The 19,174-nt window shown below is 48.4% G+C and overlaps 1 protein-coding gene across 3 annotated transcripts in view; it reads right to left on the bottom strand.

Annotated features, from left to right (window-relative positions):
* Positions 1 to 1,047: 1,047 nt before the first annotated feature.
* Positions 1,048 to 19,174, bottom strand: part of Ubr2 (ubiquitin protein ligase E3 component n-recognin 2) — a 79,869-nt gene continuing 61,742 nt past the window's right edge. For 2 of the 3 annotated variants that reach the window (XM_040729668.1, XM_040729667.1), the window contains exons 35-47: positions 17,923 to 18,071; positions 16,721 to 16,776; positions 16,467 to 16,563; positions 16,236 to 16,303; positions 14,877 to 15,012; positions 14,247 to 14,337; positions 12,577 to 12,707; positions 11,522 to 11,630; positions 10,285 to 10,341; positions 7,057 to 7,134; positions 5,944 to 6,114; positions 4,792 to 4,893; positions 1,048 to 3,257 (exon numbers count right to left, since the gene is read on the bottom strand). In XM_040729668.1, the coding sequence (XP_040585602.1) occupies positions 3,116 to 3,257; positions 4,792 to 4,893; positions 5,944 to 6,114; positions 7,057 to 7,134; positions 10,285 to 10,341; positions 11,522 to 11,630; positions 12,577 to 12,707; positions 14,247 to 14,337; positions 14,877 to 15,012; positions 16,236 to 16,303; positions 16,467 to 16,563; positions 16,721 to 16,776; positions 17,923 to 18,071 (1,387 nt within the window). In that variant the 3' untranslated portion in view covers positions 1,048 to 3,115. The remainder of the gene's footprint in view (positions 3,258 to 4,791; positions 4,894 to 5,943; positions 6,115 to 7,056; positions 7,135 to 10,284; positions 10,342 to 11,521; positions 11,631 to 12,576; positions 12,708 to 14,246; positions 14,338 to 14,876; positions 15,013 to 16,235; positions 16,304 to 16,466; positions 16,564 to 16,720; positions 16,777 to 17,922; positions 18,072 to 19,174) is intronic. The other variant, XM_040729669.1, reaches the window with a different exon arrangement.

Here is a 19,174-nt window from a genome sequence, read left to right as displayed (position 1 = left end):
TCAAGGCAGGGAGAGGCGATGAGGGGCATGAAGGAATGTTCCGGGAGACTGGACTGCTCTAATTCAGTGTGGTGGTTGTAAAACAGCTGTGTGCATTTGTCAAAATGTAAAATCAACCCCTTGCTCTAGAAAGGACTGTTCTTACTGTTTGTAAAGTATGCCACAATAAACACCACTGGATAAGAGTGGGGATGGACAGCTGGGCGGTGGTCTCCCACATCACTTGGTAAGAGAGGATAGAGGCTGGGAGGTGGTGGCGCACGCCTTTAGTCCCAGTACTTGTGAGGCAGAGGCAGGCAGATCTCTGAGTTCAAGACCAGCCTGGTTTACAGAGTGAGTTCCAGGACAGCCAGGGCTACACAGAGAAACCCAGTAGCCATTGAGAGGCAGCTGGCCTGGGGCAGGAGTCAGCTGGCGCAGCAGTAATGACCAGGTGGGAAGCCCAATGTGGAGAGCCTGGTGTTGGGCAGTGTCCCCATGCAGAGTCTGGTGTTGGGCAGTGTCCCCATGGAGTCTGGTGTTGGGCAGTGTCCCCATGGAGTCTGGTGTTGGGCAGTGTCCCCATGGAGAGCCTGGTGTTGGGCAGTGTCCTGGTAAGAGGATTCTAGGAACACAGAAGCACTCTGGTCTGAGTAGGTCGTCTTCTTGTACCAAGTGTCTGTGGAGTATAAGGATAGGGACCCACACAGAAGTCTGCTGAGTGCAGGAACAGGGACCCACACAGAAGCAAGCAGGCAGGGTCAAGCAAGTGCTCACCCATGACAAGGGTAGCTGTACACAGACCTGCTTCCTATTGAGCTGAGGTCAGAAACGCCCTGCAGAGTTCTAGCGCTCACAGACAACGAGCAGGGACCCTAATCAGCAGAGATGATGTACATGCTTCCCGGCAAGGTCAATGTGGCTTGGCTAGTGGCCATAACTGACACTAATAGTTTAAGCCTCTTAAATTTCAGGCTAATATCAACGTCCCACTTTCTCAGCAAGGTGACATGGGGAGCTCTGCTGGGGTGTTGTATGAAACAAGACAGAAGATGGTGGCAACGGAAGTAAAGTCAACACCTAAAGCCTTTATTTGAGTATCTTTAAACTTTTTACATATGATACATCCCAAATTTTACAAGTTGTCCACAGATATTAAAATTATAGCCAATTTGTTAAACATGTGATTTTCCCTGATATGGAAAGCATGTTATATAAACATTTCTACAACAAAACACATGCGGAACAAATAAAAGTCAGATGTGCTGATCGGGACGAGAAACCATCTTAACATTGCCACACAGAGTGAGGCTGCAGATCTGTGGGAATTCACTGCAGATCAGACTGACATTCTCGAGAGGGAACCGCAGGGCCACCCTCCGCTAACCCCAGGCTTCTGGGAGTCAGGCCTAAACCCAGGAGTGCTGGGATGAATGACCCTGAAGATGTTTACAGATGAAACAAGCTGTGCTCATGATTGTGTTCCCTTCTTGGTTGGTACCAGGATCGAACCAGGGCTTCACTCATGCTAGGCAAGTGCTCTCAGACTGGGGCTCATGCCCAGAGAGGTCTCATCACTTTAAATTTAAGAACAGTGAATGGAAGGCAAAAAGCCAAGAGAAGCCAAACTTAAAATCTGAAGACAGGTCAAAGGTTAAAAAAGCATCAGTTGTACCATCCACAGCCCATTCAGAGCATGTCAAGGAGGCCAGGGGAGGGAGAGCAGGAACGGTTTTACCTTGGGCTCCTGTCGCGTAACCCTAGCTCTTGAGTCTGTGCCAAGCAGAAGAGCTACGTGAAGTCCATCCTTTGGAGGGGAGGCAGCTCCTCACATGATCCTGGAGACTGCTAGCTGCATTTCTTTTAGCTTCTGGTCTAGATTTCTCACCCTCCTGGGATACTGGCAGCTGAGGGGAACAGAACTTGTGGTTGCGATTTGAGAGGCTGAGTGAAACGGTTGTTAGCTGGCTTAGAAAAGCCGATGGCCTCTTTCTGTTCATGTGGCCACATGGAGACCGGAGTTCATCCCTTTGTTGAATCTGCTGTCACCGCATGTATGTGAGCTCTCTGCATGTCTGTTGAATGAGAGTAGGTGTGTAGTGTGCCAGAGTTGTAACTGCGGCACTAAGTGGCTATGGTTCTAGAAAGGCACCTCTTAGAATAAAACCTAAAAGGACTAGAAGCTTGTGTGCACACAGTCTAAGGAATGTCCTAAGCCAGCTGGCAGACAAGCAGCAACACATCTAATCCAGATGTGGGGTGGGGCAAGGAGCCAGTGCTCCTCAATTTTGCTTGGTTGGAGACAAGGTCTCAAGTCATCCAGGCTAATCTCAAGCTCCTAACGTGGCTGAAGCTAGCCTTGAACTCCTGGTCCTCCTGCCTCAGCCTCCCAGGTGCTGGGATTACAGGCCTGTAGCCTTACACTTAGCTGAGCTCTCATCTGTCTGCTGCTGTCTGGGTGAGACTGCACATCTCGCTCTGTTGACCTCAGAGCAGAAGTTTCTGTATGCAAAGCTAGGAGGTCCTTTCCATTTCAAAAGCCCTTTAATTGAGTAAGCCAAAGTCTCGATAAAACTAAGAAAAGCCAACCATCCACAGCTGTGAAAAGCCAGCTGCTCTCCCCCTAGCTTTCCCGTTAGTGTCCCCAGCCTTCTAGGCCATGCAGAGAAGGGAATCCCAGCTTCAAATTCAACATCTTTGCTTTTGGAGGTGAGGTCCAGTCCCAGAGGCGAACCACACCTCAGGCTGAGGCACCAGGGTGGGAAGTGTCTTGCCGATGTGCCCCAGGGCTCCTTTAGGCCTCTGCTGAACAGCCAACAAGTCCACCACAATCAGTGGCGTGGAATGGCTCAGGCTACTGGCAACCGAAGCAGGCAGCTTCCGGAGGAGCTGGGCTCCGGCCTCAGAAAGGGTCTTGGCCCAGGAACAGCTGAGGGACACAGCAATAAAATCTGGCAGAAAATGGTTTTCATCAGTCCCTGGAGCCAGAAACTGGAAAAATAAAACTGGGAAGAAAAGCTTAAATAAAGAATTTATTTCAAAATAGATTCAGCCGAACTTATTTTCTGTTGTCTCTCTGGAAAAGCCAGCTGGGTTACAAAACTCCAAGTTCAAGTTTTTGGTGGAGGAGGAGTGATTATAAATGCTGCCAGTCGATGCCCACCAGGGTCTGGTTGGCCTCCTGCGCGTGTCCAATTTCCTCCGTGATACTGTGCTGCTGCCATAGCTTCTGGATCTTTCGAAACCGCTCTTGGCATAAATGTAAAGGATTTCCTCGTCTAGAAAGAGACACAGGTCACCCATAGGCACCGTTTACCCCTCCATCACATCCCAACCCTCCTGCACTAGGAAAGGCGCACGGAACAAGTTTCAGAGTCTGCCCTTTCTGCCCAGTCTGCACATGCGCATGCACATACACACGCCACTTTCTCACGTGCTCAACAGAGATGGCATCTCAGTACCACAGCCAGACTGAGGCCAGGGAAAGGGGATGGAGGCCCAGGAGGTCCAGGTTAAGAGGCTACAACTTTATTCTGTGGGTGATGGGTAAGCAGGGTAGTGAGGCAGGGGACAGAGTGACAGGAGTGAAGAAGGGAGCTGTCGCCTAGAAGCCTCAGTAAAGGAACCAAAGGTGTGCAACTGCTGTCCAGGTTAACAGCGTGCAGGCTTCGCTGAGCTCCCAAGTGGGCCCGGAGTCCTGAGCTACTGACTCTGCTGTGGACTTGGGCCCTTTCCTGTGGGGCTGTGGGATAAACTGCCACCAGGTGGCACATGACACAAACTTGGATGTTCAAGCCCAGGAAGTACATATACATTAGCTCTTTCTCCCTCTCAGGGCAAAGAAAAGACTTGCAGTGGGCGTTGTGAGTGGGGCTCATAGCACAAGCAACTGTCTCAAGGGTAGCTGTGTCTGCTTCAGTCAAACTGCTGTTCTTACGTCATCAGGATGTAAGCAGCCTCCCCGGCAGAGAGCCTCACAGGTCAGACAGGGCTGGCCCGTGCTGCTGACGCTGGGGATGGATGCTGTATTGGCAACCCTCGCAGGTGATACGTGGGCGAGATTGCAGGTCTTCTTTTCTCCTACTGATCCTGTGTTCCCCACGGCCATCTTTAAAGTTTTTATTTACTATCTACTTTTTGTTTTATCAAGACAGGATTTCTCTGGGTAGCCCTGGCTATCCTGGAACAGTTCTCTCTGTAGACCAGGCTGACCTGAAATGTAGAGATCTGCCTGCCACTGCCTCCTGAGTGCTGAGACTAAAGTGCCACCGTCTGCCTGCCTTCTGCACTAGGGTCACCAAGTGCTGGGGAATCTGAATACAAGTCCTAGGCTTCTGAGGCAAGTATTTACCCACTGAGCCATCTCCTCGGGCATTTTAAAAAGAATTAAAAATTTCTGTTTGCATGTAAGTGGATAACCGCAAGTGTGAGTGTACTCACACCTGTTTGCAATGCACACCCTCAGGTGTCTTCTTCCTCAGTCACTTTTTATCTGGCACGTACCCATGCCCTATAAGCCCTAGAATGCTCCTGTTCCACCTCCTCAGCACTGGCGTCATGAGTGTGCAGTCCCACACCTAGCGTTTACATGGGTTCTGGGGACCAAACCTAGGCCCTCACGCTGGCACGGCCAACACTTCACCAATGGAGCCAGCTGCCCACCCTCTCATGGCACACTCAGGTGCCCTCCTTGGAAACCAGTCCACAGGAAACAAAGTCACCTCCAGAAGAACCGGGGCCTACTGGTCACCATGAAGGGAAGGGCTTTAAGGCTCAGGGTCAGTCTCACTAACCCCAAGGCTGGGGTCTTACCTGAGTCCCTGGTCCGTCTCCCCGTAGTCATCAAGGTAGGGAGGAGAATAAAAACATCCTTTGGTTTTGCCAGCTAAAAATAGCACCTGACATTCCCGTACTCTGTGGAGAAAGCATTCATCATTGTGCATTTTACAGGTAACGAGGTGGTGATTCAACTCCACATGGAACAAGGGTTTATGTAAGAAAATAAAGAAATACATGAAAGCCCAGGGTTCGAAGAGAAGAGCAACTATAGCAGAAAGACACCTGACATCACCAAGCCATCCGCTCAAGTCTTCAGTGGAACTAAGATGGCTGTGACGTATATGGTTAACGACATTCTGCAAATGCATACGTGACTTTAGAGTGAGAATCTAGGACTCCAATAGTAGAATACTAGTGATCTTTTCACTACAATTATGAGAAAATACTCGTTTGGAAATTATGCTAAGTGTTTCCTGTTTGAGTACAGCACCCGTTACAGCCTGTGCCTGCAGGGAAAATCTAACACACCTGCACAGCAGAAGGAAAAGCTGGTGTTCTCTCTCTCTCTCCCCCTCCCCCTCCCTTCCTCTCCCTCCCTCTCTCTCCCTCTCTCTCTCTATTGGTTTTCAGAGACAGGGTTTCTCCTGTAGTACTGGCTGTCCTGGAACTCACTCTGTAGACCAGGCTGGCCTTGAACTCACACAGATCCGCCTGCCTCCACCAGTTAATGGTGTTTCTTAAAGATTTATTAATTTGTGTTTTACGTGTAAGGTTGTGAGTCCAGAGAGGCCATTAGAGGGATCAGATCCCCTGGTACTGGAGTTACGGGCAGCTGTGTAGCTGCCACACGGGTTGTGAGATTCAAATTCGGGTCTTCTGAAAGAGCAGCAGTCTCTCGTGCCCTGTCTCCCCAGTTCCTGGAAGGGCATTCTTAATGCGGTTTGGGAGGACGCCTGGGACGGGGCACTCTCACAGAGCTGTCAGCTGGGAGCGGGGCTGTCCAGCTGGGATCTGGCACTTGTGAAGAACCAACAGAGTTGGCAGGAGCCACACAGGAAATGTGAGAGCCCGGAACTTTACAGTCCTCACAGACTGAACACAGCGGCTTCTAATTCCCCGGAGTGCTGTTTTCTTGTGTCTGCCCAGGAGCACCAGTGCTCAGGGAACAAGCCCTCAGGGCCTTACCTCAGGAAGATGCCAGCCCCGGAGCCACAGGAGTAGGTGTGTGCTGTGCAGGCCCCCACGTCCTCCCCCTCCAGCTCGGCTTGGCAGCAGTAGCTCTGAGAGCAGAGGAGACTTCCACACACGAGGCACAGAGTTGGGGCTCTGCTTTTGTCACCGCCTGACTTGGGGCACCTCCAAGACAAAGACAACAACATGTCACTGCTATGAAGGGGTGTGGCTACTGGAAGATAATTTATCAGTGTTAGCTATCCTGTGTTAGGACACTGGAACACACATAAAACCGTGTACCAGAGACACCCAGGGGAGCAAAACAAAGCCGTGTACCAAAGACACCCAGAGATGCACAACAGAGCCGTGTACCAGAGACAGCCAGCAGAGCAACAGCTGAGGGCAGTAAAGGAGAGCACGATGACGAAAGGGATGTGCACAGCCACGGACAATCTCACTGTATGTAAAGCCCTGCAGACGCACGGCTACTTAAGTGAAAGTGTGAAGTGACAGCCCATGCAGTTAGTATCTCAGACACAGGGAGGCGAGAGGAGACATTGCTTCCATCAGAAGGGCCCATGAGCAAGGCTGTGGGGCATTTTCTTGATTGCTAACTGATGTGGGAGGGCACACAGTCCCCGTGGGCACTGGCATCCCCAGGGAGGCGGGCCTGGGTGGGCTAAGTAGTAGGTTGAACAAGCCGATGATCAGCCTTCTTCTGTGGCCTCTGATTCAGCTCCTGCCCTGACTTCCCTCAGAGGCAGAGTGTAGCCGGGGAGCCACACAAACCCTTTCTTTCTCCTCTCCACCTGGTTTGGCCAGCGCTTTGTCAACAGAGCCAGAGTTCTTAACCACTGAGCCGTCTCCGCAGCCTGCAAGTGTTAGCCGGTTGTGCACGTGTTTAAAGGTTCATCAAGAATCTCAAAGGCTCTTATTAAAGTGCAGTTACTACTCAGAAACCCTTGGTTCCTGCCACTTCCCACTGCTCATCCCATGGCCAACTCTGACACACATTATGGAAAGGACGGTTGATTTCTCTTCCCCAAACAAAACAAAGAGCCACCACCAAACCCCTCCGATTGTCTGCGGAAGGATCTGAGGGGCAGGGCACTGAGAGGAACTTACGAGAAATTGGATGCTTGGTTAATGAGGCTGCTGTAATCCTCCGGAAGGTCAATCAGTTTGTTAGATTCTCTCGGGTAGCTAAGAAATTAGAAATGTGAAGAGCTCATTGAATTCATGGTCATGTTAGAAAGACATCAGGTTAATTCTTGCTTAGCCAAAGTAAATCAACGGAGGCTAAAGTGAGCAACGGACGCCTGCCACGGGGTGACCTGAGAAGGCACCTGAATATGTTCTCGCTTACACCCAGTTGCTAGGGAGCCATCACCCCTAGCACCTGATGAGCAGGCCTGGAGACGATCCCTCCCTGTAACCAGGCCTTGGAGGACGAGGGATCTAAACTCAGGACTCTACAGAAGCAGATCTGAGTGAAACTCTGGCGGTGGTAAGGACAGGACACTCTGACCCTGAAAGGCCATTAGCAGAGACTATCTAAACCGCCTAAGATTATGACCCAGCTGGAGACTTCCTAGCAAAGATGACAACCGCTGCCTCCTCTTAAAGGCCATCCAAATGGGTCTGCCAATCTTTGGGGCAGGAAAGCCCACCCAGGGGACGTTGTCTGTAGTAGAGACATTAGGAAGAGTATAAAGCCTGCCTAAAATGATGCACCCTTGACAGTGTTCCAGTAACTCTATCCACACTGGTGACAGCTCAGAGGGCAGAGGTGCTTATGGGAAGCCTGTTCGAGCCCTGGAACCCACATGGTGGAAGGAGAGCACCAATGGCAGCACGTTGTCCTCCGCCTGTCACACTAGGCTGTGGCACAGCTGCGCCCACATCCGTACACAAATAAGAATGTAAACACACAAAACAAAGCTCTTCTGACTTCTACACTACACTGTACGTGTCTTGTGTGGTTTCTTTCAAAGCAGCCCAGGGAGTGGGGCTGACCGAGTGAGCTGTAACCGCAGTGTCTAAGTTCCCACCCCCTGATGTCTCAGCACGAGTGAGGCCAACAGCGATGCCTCAGTCACTGCCCCTTTCAGCAGACTCGAGTAGCTGCAGAAGGAGGGAGGGAGGGCACTCACTCCCGGCTTCTGCTGGGTGGCACGGCGTGAGAGCCTATCCACTCAGTTCGGGACTGGTGTTGAAGGGTTGTCCTTACTAGGGTGATCTGACGGCCCTGTAACAATATGTCCATCTCCTTCCGATCAGCCACACTGTCTGCCACTCAAAGGAACTCAGGAAAAGCTGAGACTCAAACCCATTCAGTACTTGAGGGCCTGTTTCTCAGCGTGAGGCCCCGGCCTGTGGCTGCTCAGCACAGGAATGGGGTGTGGTCATCTCCTACACTGCAAAGCCAGTGTGGACTCCCCAAGGGGCACTTGGGCAGCACTTGATACTCGCACCGTGGTTAACTGTATTTTAAAGGGGCACACATGCCCGGGCTCCCACTTTAGAAACCACATCTGCCAGGAGTGGCTTCTACATTTTCAAAGTTTGCCAGTTACTCTGATGTGTACTTCAAGTTAAGCACTGTCAGTCAGGTGGTGGCTGCAGCCCACGCCTTCAATCCCAGAACTCAGGAGGAGAGGCAGGTGGATCTCTGAGTTTGAGGCCAGCCTGTTCTACAAATCAAGTTCCAGGACAGTCAGAGCTATTGCACAGAGAAACCCTGTCTTGAAAAACAAACACAAAACGAAAAACAAAACAAACAAACAAAAAAAAAAAACCAAAAAAAAAAGAAGAAGAAGAAGAAGAAGAAGAAGAAGAAGAAGAAGAAGAAACCACAGCAGCACTGTGTCCCACAGGAATGGTGCCGGCTAAGGGTAGAGGTGGTGTCAGGCAACCATCTACAAATGTGGAAACTTGAGACACAGGTTCAAACTCATCCGACTAAGCGTTCTCACTTCTTCTGGACGTGTATGAGCCACAGGCAATCTCGTCTAGTCTTCTGATTACCATGGCGGTGTGCACTGAGGAGCAGCAGGCTCGAGTCACGAGACACTTGTGTGATCCAGAGGGATGCTTTACATAGACAGAGTTCAACTAATGCACAGACGCAGAGGAAACGAATGGGAAAAGAACTGGCCATGCCTGGGTTGTCACTAGGGATGCTGTGGCAGTGAGGTGACTTCCTCCCTCCCAGCACTCATAATGTATGAAGCACACAGCTAGTGTGGGCATTGGCGGGGCTGTGAACATTAATATAAGAAACACACAGCTAGAGTGGGCATTGGCGGGGCTGTGAACATTAATATAAGGAACACACAGCTAGCGTGGGCATTGGCGGGGCTGTGAACATTAATATAAGGAACACACAGCTAGCGTGGGCATTGGCGGGGCTGTGAACATTAATATAAGGAACACACAGCTAGAGTGGGCATTGGCGGGGCTGTGAACATTAATGTATGAAGCATACAGCTAGCGTGGGCATTGGTGGGGCTGTGAACGTTATGCCTTCAGGAAGGTGAGGTGGGGTCACCAGAGGCCTCCCCTGAGATCCAGCAACCACTCCCCTAGTTCTAAGCAGCCCTTGGTCTTGGGGGCAGGGGACCAGAGTATAGAGGGTGCAGGGGCATCTGGGGTTCTGACCCCAGTGACCCAGCTCTCCCCAGCAGTTGCCTATGGTAGGGTGAGCTTTTAAGTCACCTGTCTTCCAGTGAGTAGCTCCTTACCCATGTTCCTACAAGTGACAAGTACTTCCTAACTTATCGGCTAGAAGTGTTTCTTGGGTTTGTTGGTGTCTCAGGAGAGACACCCAGCTCACCACCCCATAATACCCTTTCTATATCTGGGTAACTTGAAATTCTCCAGAAAGAAAGAAAGAAAGAAAGAAAGAAAGAAAGAAAGAAAGAAGGAAGGAAGGAAGGAAGGAAGGAAAGAAGGAAAGAAGGAAAGAAGGAAAGAAGGAAGGAAAGAGAGAAAGAAAGAGAGAAAGAAAGAAAGAAAGAAAGGAAAGACAGCCAGCTAACAAGACCCAGGATGAAGAGCTCCATTTAGAAAGCAGTTTCCCCCAAAAGAGCTAACTTGCTCTCTTTTCCCTATCAGGGGTGTAGTGTATTTATTCTCCTGTCCAACTCCAGCAGCAGACTGACAGCTGTTCACCGAAACACAGCACCCCCCTTCCTGCCGCCCGCCCCACACCAAACACCCGCGCCCCCCTTCCTGCCGCCCGCCCCACACCAAACACCCGCGTCCCCCTTCCTGCCGCCCGCCCCACACCAAACACCCGCGCCCCCCTTCCTGCCGCCCGCCCCACACCAAACACCCGCGTCCCCAGCTCACCTTATTGCGCCTCTTTCTCCTTTCAGGTAGCTTCTAACTCCACTGTTCTGGCACCAACTTTAAGGCAAACAGAAGAGGGGAGATTATTTCTGAGACAGGGTCTCGCTGTGTGGCCTAGCTGGCTCTGACTGGTCTGTTATGGGTTCTGTTCCCATAGTTGTCTGCATTGCTATGCTGTTCTGTTTGCTGATATGGGGGTCCCCCTATAAAGTCCAGGTTGGCCTCGAACTTCAGCTCCTCCTGCCTTGGCCTCCTGAGTGCTAGGATTGCAGGCAAATGCCATCATACCTGGCTTTTCAGACATTAAAAAAAATGTGATAAAACACAGGAAAGACTGACCATTTTAACCATTATTAATTTGATAGTTCTCTGGCATTAAGCACATTCAACTTGTTCAGGCATCACTACTACCCATTTCCAGATGTGTCTCATCTGCCCTAACAGAAATCTAGCCACATTCAACATTGCCCCCTCCCCCCCCCATCCTCTACTCTACCTCCTGAATAGGACCGCTTAGATCCCTGCAGTCATAAGCTATTGTCTCATTTTTACTGCTTGAGACAGGTCTCAGGATGTGGCCCATGGCTGACTTTCAACTCAAGATATAAACATAGACTGGCCTTGAATTTACAGCAAGCCCTCGTCTGGGAGCACAGGTGGGTGGCAGCTTTAAGTCTATGAAGTAGGACTGGTGCGGTGGTGTGCACCTGCAGTCCTGGCCCCCAGGAGGTCAAGGCAGGAGGTCTGGAGTTTGAGGGCAGCCTGAACTTCATGGGGGAGCTCCCACATCAGCAAACAAAACAAACAAACAACCGTGGAAACACTTCCATTAATGTAATAAACATTTCCTTACAGTACTTCTCCTTCCCCTCCAAGCAAACTTACCTGCTAGGCTGGCAGTAATCTTAGCCTGAAGCCAAATCCTTAGATGAACTCCTCATTCTTTCTCTTAAACATTTATTTTTGAGGCAGGATCTCACTGTGTAGCCGTGGCTAGTCTGGAACTCGCTATGTTGACCAGGCTGGCCTTACACTCACAGAGATCTGCCTCTGTCTCCTGAGTGCTTGGGTTAAAGTATGCACCCCAACACTTGGCAAACACCCTAATTCTCACAGCTTAAATTAGTGTTGAATTCTATCAGGTTCAGTAGTTTTCCACAGAAGAACTTTGAAATGTGAAAAGCTAAGGCTCATTTCATAAACCATCCTAGATAATGCTGAAACGTCCAAGCATTACCTTTCAATCAGAGAGTTCATGATCTCACTGTTCTCTTGAAAAAGGCGAATGAGGTTCGTTGGTAGGGAAAGGTAGTTACATAAATGTTCAAAATGGCTTGTTCCCGAAACTGCAAGGAGGAAGAAAAGAGGCACAAATGCCCACAGTTACGTCCTGGGCAGAAGGATGAGCTAGAGAGCGAGCTTCCTTCCTTCCTTCCTCCCTCCCTCCCTTTTCTTCTTTCCTTCCTTTCTTCCTTCGAGACAGGGTTTCTTTGTGTAGCTCTGGCTTTCCAGGAACTCACTATGTAGGCTGGCTTCGAATTCAGAGATCTTCCTGTCTCTGCTTCCTGTACCTAGCTTATGAGTAATATATAAATTGAACCTTGCTGTGAGTAGCATAAACTGACAAAAAACACGTATTTCTGATCTAACATGCTTTGTAAGTGCTCATTTGACAGTTCTTATACCTTTCTGGGATTCAGAGGCAAAGCAAGGATGCAAAGATGTACATCAACATTCTACAGGCCTCTCATTAACCAGATGGACTTGTTTACTTATCCAGGCCTGAGCATGCCTGGCAAGCATCACTGGCTCTGTCCCAAGCCATTTTACATTTTCTTTTCTTTTTGTCAGATTTTTAAAGATTTATTTATATTACGTGTGAGTGCTCTATTTCCCTGTATGCCTGCATGCTAGAAAATGGCATCAGAATCCATTACAGATGGCTGTGAGCCACCATGTGGTTGCTAGGAATTGAACTCAGGACCTCTGGAGGAGCAGCCAGTGCTCTTAACCACTGAGCCATCTCTCCAGCCCCATTTTACATTTTCTAACTCATCTATTGTACTTATTTTATTTTTATTATTATTATTAATTTTTATTTTTGAGACAGGGTCTCTCTATGTAACAATGGCTGTCTTGAAACTCACTATGTAGACTATGCGAGTCTTGAACTCACAGAGCCACCTGCCTCTGCCTCTCAGCGCTGAGACCAGAGTGCCCAGCCTTATCTTTACTCTAAATGACTGGAGTAGATTGTGACTATTTCCTACATTTGAAAGAAACAGAAGTTACCCTGAAGGTCTGGTGGGGCTGGAACTCCATTTAGATAATGGAAAAACAAAGCTGAGCACTTGAGGAAAGGCGTGATGGCGGCCTGGAGGCTCCTCCACAGGTGCCAGGCGGAGGGCGCTTCTTCCAAGGCACTGTGGAGACAAAACAGGACAGACACTAAGAAAAGATCACTACGATAGAGCACGGTGTGAAAACAAGACTGACATTTGGAACTGATGATGTTTCAGTTAGGAGGAGTGGGTCAAAGGCCAGTTAATGACAGCCCTAATTATTATGGGATGTCAAACATAAATAGTGACAGGACCTCTAATATTTACAAAAGTAATATAGCTATCTATACAGAAAAATTACAAACCCAAACCAGGTGTGGGGGCACACATCTTTAATCCCAGCACTCAGGAGGCAGAGGCAGGAGGATCTCAGTGAGTTTGAGGCCAGCCTGGTCTAGAAAGCAGATGCCAGGACAGCCAGGGCTGTTACACAGAGAACCCTGTCTGGAAAAACCACACATCCACACAAAACAAAAGCAAACACTCAAACAACAACAACAACAACAAAAACCAAAACCCACCCCAAAACAAACCCACAGAAAACAAACCCAGCAGTTACCACAGAATCTTACACCACCAGGTATTACTCTGGTATATTGCTTCCACACTAATTTGTCTAAACAGCTGCAACTACATGACGTTTAACTACCAGACTATCTAGAACATACTACATACTGTAATGTTTAATCCAGACATTGTATTTTAGAACACACTGATCACAAGTGTCCTCAAACTATGTCCCTACACACACCCCTGGATCACTTTCAGCTCCTTGCTGGCACAAATAACACCAGGACATATCTGTAAATCCCTGCAAGTTCTTCTGTATGTTAGATTACTTCATTTGAGTGGGCTCTCAGACGGGATAATTCAAAGACCTTTTCTATAATGTGTGTATATACACAGATGGTGTATCCAAATGTGTGTGTGTACTCAGAGGCCAGAAGAGGACGTTGGGTGCCTGCTCTCCACTTACTCCTTTAAAGCCTGAAGTTGTACTGCAGGCCAGCCAGTCCCAGTGACCCTCCTGTCTCCACCACCCACAGGGCTTTTTATAAGTGCCAGGATTCAAACCCCGCTGGCATCGTCTCTCCAGCCCAGAGCAAACATGCCTGCAGGCCCCTAACCCATGTTATTAGGATCTAAGTGAGAATGCTATTGCAAGGCACAGTGACACCAGTATGTGCTGTTCAAGTAATCTCACGGTGTTTCTGTGGATCATCCTGTAAACACACTATGCTAATCCGATTTGCATTTGATTTTTATTTATTTATTGTTTGGCACTGTAGACCAGACTGGCCTGGAACTCACAGATCCGCCTGCCTTTGCCTCTGCTGGGATTAAAGGCGTGCGCCACCACCGCCTGGCTTCCTATTTGCATTTTGAAATTGCTGAGAAATAACTTAGGAGAGCATCTTCAGAGCATATCCTTCTACTAGTTGGCATCTGATTGAGCAACTGTAGGGCTCACCACCAAGTAAGCGTGAGGCTCCAGACATTACTGTCAGAGACTGAGTTATGTCAAAGCAGTCACTGCCAGATCTTTTTAACACGGCAACACACAGCAGTTTCCCCCACTGGCACATGGGAAGCACCTCCCATGGAAGCCTGGTGTCTCACCTTCCAGTACACTGGTGAAGTGTTCTGTGCAAAGAGAGAACAGCTAATTCTTCTTCCCCAGTGGGATTTTCTTGATCCATGCCATTCTCTTCTGAAACACAAAGACATACTGGTCTCCATTCCTTTGTGTGGCTCAAAGGGCTTGTAAGTCCACGAGCCAAGCACCTAAACGTATTCACACACTCACATACAACAGGAAATACTCTTATAAATACTAGGATTTAAATTTTCAAGTGTGCACACAGCACTGCTCTCCATCTGACCACTAAGTCAGCCACCGTCCAGTGGGGACTATAGCTAACACACTGTCTTGCAATGCTTGAATAACAGGATGTGTGACTGGAAGCATAGCTTAAGAATGAGCTTGCTGTGATACTAATGAAACATGAGTTAAAACAAAACTGGCACTCTGAAACAACACTCGATGCCATTCACAGATTAATGAACTAAATTGAAAAAAACCAAACATTTATACTACAGGGGATCTTCACAAGAGAAAGAAACCTAACTTAAAACTTTTTACAGGAAGACAAGCAGAAAGGCAAGTATCCTGACTGTGATTTATATACTGCTCTCTCCCAAACATGCTTGTTTTCAACCTGGAAGACTCAGTTCAAGCAGCTGACAAACCTGTACACGAGGTAAGTAAGATCTGTACGATGTGTGCCATGGTAACCAGATGAAAAATGTGCAGGTCTCCAGTGCCGAGGCTGCTTCCTGAAAAGTCCTGACACTGCAGAGCCGGGAACGCAAGCACCAGGCCCACCTAGACAGCAAACAGACCATCAGCAGAGGCCTCTCCTCACGGCGACTCCTCTGCGCTCTCCTGAGATCTCTTCCTAGCTTGGCATTCCCCTTAAACTAAAAAGGGAGAAGGGCAATGTCTGAAAGCCACTAGAGCTGGCTCAATGAACTGGAGCTGAAGGGGTCCGGAGAGTCAGTCACTGTCATGTCACTCATCCAGGGGATTCCCTACGACTGCTGGTCATGATGTATGTGAAATCCCTTCACTTTTTTTTTTTTTTTGGTTTTTCGAGACAGGGTTTCTCTGTGGCTTTGGATGCTGTCCTGGAACTCACTTTGTAGACCAGGCTGGCCTCGAACTCACAGAGATCCGCTTGCCTCTGCCTCTGCTAGATTAAAGGCGTGCGCCACCAACGCCCGGCTCCCTTCACTTTCTTAACATTTAGTTTCTGTGTATGCACCCAGGAGTGCGGAGATCAGAGAACACGACCTCCACGTTTGAGCTGTGGCACACACACACATAAATAATAAATAAACATAAAAAAATAGTAAAAAAAGAACACACACAAGGCAGTATTACTCAGACATTAAGAATGAAGTGATATTACGAATAAGGAAAAGGATGGAACCAGGTATCGCACTAAATGAAATATGTCGGACCAGAAAGACAAACATAGCATGTTTTCTCTCATCTGTGGTATCTAGATTTAAAAACAAAGGTGAAAAGTAAACAGGAAGGGGAGGGGCCCAGAAAGCAGTGGGGACAAGAGAGGGAGGGGCCGGTGAATGTGATCAAAGATGTGATATACACACGTATATGCAAATTTCATAGGAAGCTACTATTTTATACAATGAACGTACCCTAGTTTAAAAAGTACAAATAGGAGAGAGAGGCAGGTCTGCCATCACGTATCTGACTGCAGGCTAGATCCGTCCAGATTTCCTATAATGCGCAAAACGACTAAACAGACTGCATGAATGCCAGCATCACTTACGCAGCCGTCGTTACTGTACCTTAGTGGGCTAAAGCAGACGGTTCTATTACAGCTCTCAGCCACAGAGCCAAACAAGAGAGGACAGACACCCAGACACCCACACCAAGGCTCCTCAGAACCTAACGAGATACGGATGTGTAGAAATCCATGGTGACAGCACCTCGTGTCGGCTTTCCTGGCTACTGACTCATGAGGTCCAAGGTAGTGTTGTGGAGTGCGGCGAGGATGCCAGCAAACAGTAAACACTCACCAGTAAATGGAACATGTCGATGTCTAATATGCACGGGAGGTCTTCATAGCTGTCATTAGGCACCAAGGCTAGAGATGGAAGAAGACACATTAGCACACTTGAGGTCATCAGTCCAGAGACACCACAGAGCAAACACTTCATTTGTAATGGAGACATTAGACGCCTACAAAGACAATTTCCAAAGACTAGAAGTTGCCAGAACATAGATGGTCACAGACACCAGACACTCACATGCAAAGAGTTTACTGAAGTGTCCTTGCACCACAGGAAGTGACGCCACTGTCCAATGTGCTGCTGCAAACCGTGTTAAGGACCTGAGACAGTCGTCCTGAAACAAAGAAGTCCTTACAGTTACCAGAGAAAAGAGCAGAGCCTTCTATAAACAAACGAAACAAACAAAAACCAAGTACCGCTCACCCCCAAACACAAGTTCTTTAGCATTTTTACAGGAAACAGGTATTACTGAGAGGAATGAGAGCTCTTACCAGTCTACATGGCAGAGGCCCAAACAGGGGTTTCTCTTCATCACTCAAAATTCTCTCTAGAGGTTAAAGATGGTTAAGAAGGTAAAGTGAATGCCATATATTGTTTTCTTAAAAATTATTTTCTTTGTACACCTTTAATAAGTTCTATTATTTCTGAAGAGAATGCAATTTTGTCAGATTGTAGCATTGTTTTTTGAGACAGTGTTTCTCTGTGTAGCCCTGGCTGTCCTCAAACTCAGAGATCAGCCTGTCTCTGAGAGCTGGGATTAAAGGCACCACTATGGGCAGCTAGGTATTATCATCTTTAAGTCATTTTGGAAGAACTCACTTTGGATGAAAGAAAAAAAGGACTCACTCTGTAGACCAGAGACCTGCCTGCCTCTGCCTCACAAGTGTTGGATTAAAGGCGTGTACTTCCATGTCCAGTCCACTTGCTGCTCTTGCAGAGGACTTGGGTTTGGTTCCCAGCACCTGCTTGGCAGCTCACAACTATCTGTAACTCTAGTTCTAGGGAATCTGATGCCCAATTCTGCACTCTGCAGGCGCCAGGGTCACACATAGTACAGACATACATACAGGCAAACAATCACAAACATAAAATTAAGAAAAAACCCTACTGGGTCCCTCAACTAGAAGTTCCCATAACCACCACCTAAATTTGTTTTCTGTTGCTGTATTTACTTACAAATTGTGAAACAAACCAGCATCTTCCTGGTAAACAATTCTTACCTATTTTCTTTTATTACTCCTTTATATTTCCTTACACTAAACATCATTTAAAAAAGACTGTGTCTGTCTGTCTGTCTGTGTACCACTTCGGGGCCTGGTCCCAAGGAAGCTGCATCTTCTAAGCACTATTCTTTTCTCTTTCTTCCTTCCTTTTTGCTGTTTTTCAAGACAGCATTTCTCTGGGTAGCCCTGGCTGTCCTGGAACTCACTTTGTAGACCAGGCTGGCCTTGAACTCAGAGATCCATCTGCCCCTGCCCCTCAAATGCTGGGATTAATGGCATGCACCACTACCCAGCTGTTTTTTTTTTTTTTTTTTTTCCAGAGCAGGGGTTTCAGTTTGAAGTCCTGGCTGGCCTGGAACTCTATAAATGAGGTTGGCTTCAAACTCCTGAAATCTGCCTGTTTCTGCCTTGGGATTAAGTTGTGTGCCATCACACCCAGCTTCTAATCAACACCTCACTGAGTGTCTTACCTATGCTCTGGATGGTGTATGCGCAGCTCCCCCAACACATGATGGGCACCCGGGGGTCCTCCTCATTGGGATGAACCTTGAGTCCCACCTTGTAAGTAGCCGTTCCAAATGTTGTCAGCATTTCTTTTATGCTATCAGAATATGGGTTCCTGTGTAAACACAGGGTTAGTTCAAAAGTTGCAAACACGTATAACAGGGCTCCATCTCAGCTGCTCTGTCCTGTGGGGCAATCAAACCACTGAGCACCTCCAGAGATGGCTGTGTGCCACTGCCTGGCTGAGGGGAGCTATGTTCTGTGCATGAGCACAGGGAAGGCTCAGGACCCAAGGCAGCGCAACCAGGTCCATGTACTGTCGGAACCATGGAACTTCTGGCTGATCATCAGGGTGTCCCCCACAGCCAGACACTGGTGTTTCCAGAGCAGAGCCTTGAAGGAAAGCTGTTCTACACATGGACATCTGGAGTTCCTGGGTCAAAAGCTGGTGGTGGCTACTGACCTCGCTGTGACCTGCCCAGCTGTAGACCCAGTGTCTACAGCTTACTGCTAACTTGCTACCCAAGGACCAGACAGATGGAAGGAAAGTGTCATAAACATTCACTAAGTTAGTGAACAGAAACTAAACGTGGACTTGGAGATAGCTTAGTTAGGGTATGTGAGCAACACTTTGAGTTCAGTTCCTAGAGTGGATGAGCTGGGGAGTGGGGGGCAGGAGAAGCCAAGCCAGAACACCAGTTGAGACTAAGAGACCAGTCTAAGAAGGCCAATATAAGCAAACAGAGGACCATATCAAAGAAAGAAGCCCCCAAGGGACAAACTCAAGATACCACACAGAAACACAGACAAGAGACAGCAGATGAGAAGTGCTACGAAAACTGCCCAATGACTAAGAAGCCACAAAAAAGGAAGAGACATCAGAAGAACGTCGTAAAACATTCCAGACAAGGGAATGCCAAGAGTTCAGACTGGCATTTTTTTCTCAAAGATACACAGAACCCTGCATGGCCATTCCCAAAAGTGAAATGCCACTGAGTATGGAACCAGCCAGGGCTACACTGCGAGACCCTGTCTCAAAACCAACAGACAGAGGAGCACAGCCAGGGACAAGTGCAAGGCCAGCTGCGCCCTGTCCTGACACGTGCAGAAGACTGAGGCTATGTGCTGGAGCAAGGTCTCGGGACAGAAGATGTCTGACAGGGCTGAGAGTGTGGAAAAGCGAGCGCCAGGCCTGGGTCAGAACCTCCGCACCACCAA

This window comes from Mesocricetus auratus, unplaced genomic scaffold (genome assembly GCF_017639785.1).
Source record: "Mesocricetus auratus isolate SY011 unplaced genomic scaffold, BCM_Maur_2.0 Super-Scaffold_100021, whole genome shotgun sequence".
Classification (NCBI taxonomy): Eukaryota; Metazoa; Chordata; class Mammalia; order Rodentia; family Cricetidae; genus Mesocricetus; species Mesocricetus auratus.
This window is presented reverse-complemented; position numbering and strand designations above follow the sequence as displayed.